At 29.9% G+C, this 6,640-nt stretch overlaps 1 protein-coding gene across 1 annotated transcript; it reads right to left on the bottom strand.

Moving 5' to 3' along the window:
- Window positions 1-4,679: 4,679 nt before the first annotated feature.
- On the bottom strand, window positions 4,680-6,109 carry LOC119606898 (40S ribosomal protein SA). Its single transcript, XM_037960559.1, has 3 exons — window positions 6,001-6,109; window positions 5,528-5,771; window positions 4,680-5,347 (listed from the first exon to the last, which is right to left on the bottom strand). Exons 2-3 carry the CDS (start codon window positions 5,744-5,746, stop codon window positions 4,754-4,756), a joined length of 813 nt encoding a protein of 270 aa, XP_037816487.1. The 5' UTR covers window positions 5,747-5,771; window positions 6,001-6,109; the 3' UTR covers window positions 4,680-4,753.
- Between the last annotated feature and the right edge of the window lie 531 nt (window positions 6,110-6,640).

Below are 6,640 nucleotides of genomic sequence, written 5' to 3'. Positions count from 1 at the left end.
TCCAGCCCACCCTACTTCACTTAGCCCAATGGATTTATGGACTAACCCTGTTGAAGTAGCCCAATTTCTTGGCTTGGACCTAAATACAGAACCCCCGGATTAAAATTGTATAGTTTAAGCTGTTACAACAACAACAACAACAACAACGGAAACTGGTTGAGAATTCAGTATCAAAATTTGTACCATCTGACAAAAGCATGTAAATATGTAGTTAAACTTTTTATTATATGTATGTAACTTAGTGAAATAATTTTTTCTAGACTTACCTCTGTATTCATAAATGTTTAAAAAAGTTGTTGTTTATTGTAGGAATTTTATATAGAAAATATGCATAATAAACCTAAAATAAACGATTAATCGTGTCTGATCTGTAAACCGAATCCGAGAAAAATTATCGTTTAAACCCGAATTAACTTTTTTTGGTTTTCCTAAATCGAATTCACATAATTTTAATCGTTTTAAAACCGAGTAAACTGCCCTAGTCGAAAGTAAAACAAAACCATTAATATATAAGCTATAAAGCCTTTTTTATTAATTCTGTCATTTTCATGAAAATAAGATTTTGATGGCAAAATATTCAGCAAACTATCCCGCATCAGTGACATAAATAAAAAAATGTTTTTTGGCTATTTTATAGAAATTTTTTAAATTCTTTATCATAAAAAAAGAAAAATTCTGAATGCAAAACTCTCTATCTTATCTAAAAATTGCTTCAAACTCTATTATTTTGGATAAATTTTTCTGTTGCAAACAAGTGATTTTACTAATTTGGACATGCTGAACACAAATCCGCTAAAATATTAAAAATCGGTTTAATAGTTTTCTTCTTTTTTAATTTATTTCTAAATAAACCTAGCCTATCGGCCATAATCGGTTACAAATTTCTACTTAGAAAAAATAATTTATACATAAAAAATGTAATCATATAACAAATAATTTAAAATAAAAAATAACTTATAAATAAAAATAAATTTTAAAATAATTAAAAAAAAAAAATATTAAAAGTTGTACCGCCAAAATTTAAATCCTAACTTTTCGAGATATCGCTCATTATGATACTAATTTGATTAATTTTATTGCCGTGTTTAACTATATAACATTGATTTTACACCAAAAACTTATATGTTGCTTTTTCAACAATTTGGTTTATATTACTTCATTTTAAATTGCATAAAATATAATAGTTTTGATATTTAATAAAAAAAATTATATTTCTATGAAAAACTCTCTATCTGATATAAATTTGTGAATAATTTTGCAAACAATGCAAAATTTTAAATTCTTTTTTATATAAGGATTTAGAATATGGTCCTAAAAATATATTGTATAAGAAAAAATTCAAAAATCTTCAGGAACTAGCGAAATGAAGTTTTTTTGCTCTCCTGAAAATTTGTATTATTTAAGATAGAGACTATTGAATATAGTCCCTCGATATTTTTATTTTTTTTTTTAAACTCTGTAATTTGTTGACGGTGTATTTAAAACACTCAAAATGCCAGGTTATCCCACTTTGTTTCGGAGAGAGCCCTCCAATCGACCTATACCTTTATATAGGAAGTTGGAGCCCCGAACAATTAATTAATCAAAAGTATTTGGTCTCCACCAATTTAATCAAACAACCTTCAAAGAGGTAAGTTAATAGAAAGCACGCAATTAATGCAAACAATGCATAACTTGGAAACAGTTATACGGAGTAATACACTCATCTGGTGCGAGCAAGACGTTACTCTGTCGAAAGCTTGGAAACAAACACAAGCCTGATCGTCTTTAAGAAATAATGGCGATGACGCGAGTTGTTCCCCAACTCAGACCTGAATTATGACTCGAGTCCCTCGATAAATTAAAAATATAAATTCGAATAATTTGCAGAACGCCAAATAGGCATTAATTCGGAATCTCTCGTTTGTAAAACTATAGTTATAGTGGAACAAATAACATTCATCACTAAAAATATGATATATATATGTATATATTAGAGTGCTCCAAGCTTGTATGAAGGAAAAAAAATTTATCCGACAGGCCGTCCCCCCCTCTGGAATTGTTCTATGGGTTGTAAAACTATGTCATGCAAAAAATTAGGCTGATAAGATAACGTTAACAGGTGCCGCAACGGCTCAGAAGTTTCCAAGTGCATTTACAAGGGGAAAAAATCGATTTTTTTCAGTTTTTGCTCAAATTTTGCAACTTAATAATAAACTTTGCACTTTATTGTAAAGGAATCGTAATGTGCACAGAATAAGCATTTCAGAAAGATATAAAACACAAAAATTGGTTGAAAATTTTTAAAGTTATTGCAAATTCCCCAGGCCATTAACGTGTCTCACAGCACATGAATTCGAAATGTGACAAAAAAATTAAAATTTTTTAGGACATATTGTAAAAAAACCATTTTGTTACTTAAAATATACTAAAAATTACTTGAATACTAGCTTTTGTCCTTATACGATAACGCAAACTTGTTCTCAGCTATGGTCAAAAAAGTTTGATTTTTTCAACGGCCGTTTCAAATCTCCAATTTCAGTTTTTTTGAAACTTTGTTAAACAAATTTTAAAATTTTTAGAAGATCTCATGGGAATTTATGGACAATAGATAAGGGAATAAAACGGTAAAAAATTAGATCAATAATTCTTACAGTTTAGCTGTACCTGCGATTTGAACTCGGCGGATTTCGGGAAAATCGCATTTTTTTGTAATATATTAGAGAATACGTATTAATTTTTTACTGTTGTACATTTTAAACAAAGTATTTTCAGAGTATTATAGACCAGATAATATAAAATATATATTCCAAGTTTTATTCAAATCGGACATTCTTAACCCATAAAATGTGGAGTTCAAAGGTTAAATTTTGCTATATTTGGGAATTCTCAGTGCACCATATTAAAATATTAATTATTTGTTGGCCATATTTACCAAAAATTACTGGAATTTATCGTATAAAGTCCGATATTTAAAATAGAGTGAAAAAAAGGTAAATTAACACTTTAAGGCACTTGGGAACAATTTAACACCAAAGTTCAAAAATTTGAAAAAGCACTATCCATTTGAATAAAGCTCTATATAATTAGAGAAATAGCAGAAATATAACAAAAACGTATATATTAAGTATAAAAAATTATACTTTAACCCTTTTCGACTATGGAGTAAACTATAGGTGTACATTTTTAAAAGAAAAATTTTGTTTTTAAAACTGATAATTTATGTAGTCCATTTTTTCGGACCATTTTCGACATAATATGTCTAAAAATACAAACTTTATAGGTTCAAAAAGGGTTAATTCATAAGTTTTTATACCTAATATATATTTTTTTGTTTTATTTATGTTATTCCTCTAATTATATAGAGCATTATTCAAATGGATAGTGTTTTTACGATTTTTTGATCTTCGGGGTTAAATTTTTCCCATGTGTTTTAAAGGGTTAATTTTACTTTTTTTCGCTGCTATTTTAAACATAAGACTTTATACTAAAAATTCAAGTCATTTTTATTAAATATGACCGACAAATACATAATATTTCGATATGGTACACTGAGAATTCCCAAATATAGCAAAATTTGACCTTTGAACTCCACATTTTATGGGTTAAGAATGTCCGAATTGAATAAAACTTGGAATATATATTTTATATTATCTGGTCTATAATACTCTGAAAATACTTTGTTTAAAATGTACAACAGTAAAAAATTAATACGTATTCTCTAATATATTACAAAAAAATGCGATTTTCCCGAAATCCGCCGAGTTCAAATCGCAGGTACAGCTAAACTGTAAGAATTATTGATCTAATTTTTTTACCGTTTTATTCCCTTATCTATTGTCCATAAATCCCCATGAGATCTTCTAAAAATTTTAAAATTTGTTTAACAAAGTTTCAAAAAAACTGAAATTGGAGATTTGAAACGGCCGTTGAAAAATTCAAACTTTTTTAACCATAGCTGAGAACAAGTTTGCGTTATCGTATAAAGACAAAAGCTAACATTCTAGTTATTATAGATATATTTTAAGTAACAAAATGTTTTTTTACAGTATTTCCTAAAAAATGTTAATTTTTTTGTCACATTTCGAATTCATGTGCTGTGAGACACGTTAATGGTCTGGGGAATTTGCAATAACTCTGAAAGTTTTCAACCAATATTTATGTTTTATATCTTTCCGAAAAGCTTATTATGTGTACATTGCGATTCCATCACAATACATTGTAAAGTTTATTATTAAGTGGCAAAATTTTAGCAAAAACTGAAAAAAATCGATTTTTTCCCCTTGTAAATGCACTTGGAAACTTTAGTGCCGTTGCGGCACCTGTTAACGTTATCCTATCAGCCTAATTTTTTGTATGACATAGTTTTACAACCCATAGAACAATTCTAGAGGGGGGGACGGGCAAAATTCGCAACTTCGTTTTTTTGGAGCACTCTAGTATATATATATATATAAAAATACAAACTTCACTACCCACTAATATACTGAAAATCTGTGAAAAATATTTTTTACAAGGATATTTAGTACTAGTGAAATATTAAGTGGATTAAAAATTTAGCGCACTACCCTAAACTCTCATATATTATACATATATGTATACACTAAGAGTTTCAAAACAAACGTAACTTGTTTGGTTTAAATTTTAATTCAATCTAAGAGTGCTTTTCCACCAAAATTTAAGTAAATTAAACAACAAAATTGAAATTAAAGTGTATAGAAATAAAACTTTTTATTTCGGTCAATATTTTGAGTAAGAAATCAACATTAATTTCTTAGAAGTTGGCATCATTACCCCATGAGGATTTGACAGTATCGTCATTCCAATCTTCATTACCGCCAACAGCTTCGGCAGCAACTTCTTCAGCCCAGTTGGTGGCTTCTTCGACGGGATGGTCGACAACTTCTTCAACTTTAGGTGCGGGCATGAGTTCTTTAGCGGCAGCTTCTTCCTTCTCAGCCTCCTCGGGATCACGGTAGAAGAACAAATCGACAACAACGGGCCATTCAACACTGCGAGAGATGGTGCCGCGAAGACGTAGAACTTCACGGGACAACAACCACCACATCAAACCAATGGAATGGGGAGATTTGTTGTTGCAGGGAATGGCAATATCGATGTAACGAAGAGGAGAATCGGTATTGGTGAAAGCAATAACGGGGATGTTGACGTATGAAGCTTCCATGATGGGTTGGTGATCGGTCAATGGATCAGTTACAACCAACAAACGGGGTTCACGGAATGCAGATTGAATTTGATTGGTGAAAGCACCAGGAGTGAAACGGCCAGCAATGGGGGTGGTGTCGGTGTACTTAGCGAACTTCAAGACAGCACGTTGGCCAATGGGACGGGAAGAGATGACGAAAACCTGTAATACAAATATAGATTACCCTTTTTAGTTTTCATTTCTTTATAATATTTAGCTTATATTCTTAGTTATTTTGTCAGCTTTGATGTTGGCTTCATTAAATTTCAGACCCGAAAGATTAGTAATAAAATCATCACTATAATTTTAGGTTAATTTTTATTTTTTCGTTTTTCAACTTACATCTTGGGGATGTTCGATGGCGGCAATTGCACGGGCAGCCAAAACCAATTTTTCCCAGGTTTTGCCCAAGTTGATGATGTTGACACCATCGGGACGACGCTTGTAAACGTATTGTTCCATTTGGAAGTTGACATTTTCAGAACCCAAATGGGTAGTGGCTACCAACATCTTGGTAATGTCTTCCTCTTTGAGGGACAAAATATCTAAGCCTCCCGACATTTTAACGTGTTAAGAGTTACGGAACCTGTAAGTAGAAACCGATGAAATATTAGTACAATGTGATTGACTCGACATAACCTCACTAACATCATTACAACACGTGTCCAGAATTTTCTTTTTTAAATGCATATTGCATTCACTGTATTCTTTTAAGTATTCTAAACTCTTTATAAAGTTTAATATTTTTATGAAATTGTAAATTAGAAGTATTCTTGATTTCTTAAATATATTTCTTTGGAAAATAATACACTTACGTTGTGGATGCCACTGGGAGCGATAACAAAATGGACGAGTTGTCATTTTTGTCTTGCGTTCTCGAAGTTTTTCGTTCGTTTTTTTCACACAGTTGTATAAACTGTAGAGTTGCAATTGAACGTATTAAATAATAATTGTTCCCAGGGTTGGTAAATCTTGTACTATTGTACTTTTTTGCAGCGTTGCCACATTAACGAAATCTTTAAATTTAACAAACATTTTTTCGTTAAAAAATGTTCTTTTTATACAAATTTAAATTTTAAAACTTATATTTATATTATTATTTTTATTAAAACCTAACTGAAAACAGTTAGTGCTTTGTTTGTTTCTATATATCAAAATATTCAGTGTTTTAAGTTTTATGTCACAGAAAACTTCAAATGTTAAAAAAATGTTTGTACTGTTCAAAAAGTCTGTAAAGAAGTAGCAAATTATTCAGTTAATTTGGTTCTTTGTAGGGCTTGTTATCCGAGTTCCAAATAACACACCACTTATTATAGTGAACATCTCTGCCTAAATATAAAAAATACATATTTTTACAACCATGAACAAGAACAAAAATTAAAAAACATAAAAATAAAGAAATTCAATTTAAATTTTTAAAAAAATTATAAAAGTGTTCAACATTAATTAAAATAT

Source organism: Lucilia sericata, unplaced genomic scaffold, assembly GCF_015586225.1.
Source record: "Lucilia sericata isolate MDLA Ls3-8-SP2 unplaced genomic scaffold, ASM1558622v1 Contig000018F_arrow, whole genome shotgun sequence".
Classification (NCBI taxonomy): Eukaryota; Metazoa; Arthropoda; class Insecta; order Diptera; family Calliphoridae; genus Lucilia; species Lucilia sericata.
This window is presented reverse-complemented; position numbering and strand designations above follow the sequence as displayed.

Excerpts from the sequence above, each read along its gene's own strand:
- LOC119606898 (XM_037960559.1), bottom strand. The coding sequence starts at position 5,746 with ATGTCGGGAGGCTTAGATATTTTGTCCCTCAAAGAGGAAGACATTACC. Across the intron at positions 5,348-5,527 it reads CCATCGAACATCCCCAAGAT|GTTTTCGTCATCTCTTCCCG; the intron begins GTAAGTTGAAAA and ends TTTGTATTACAG.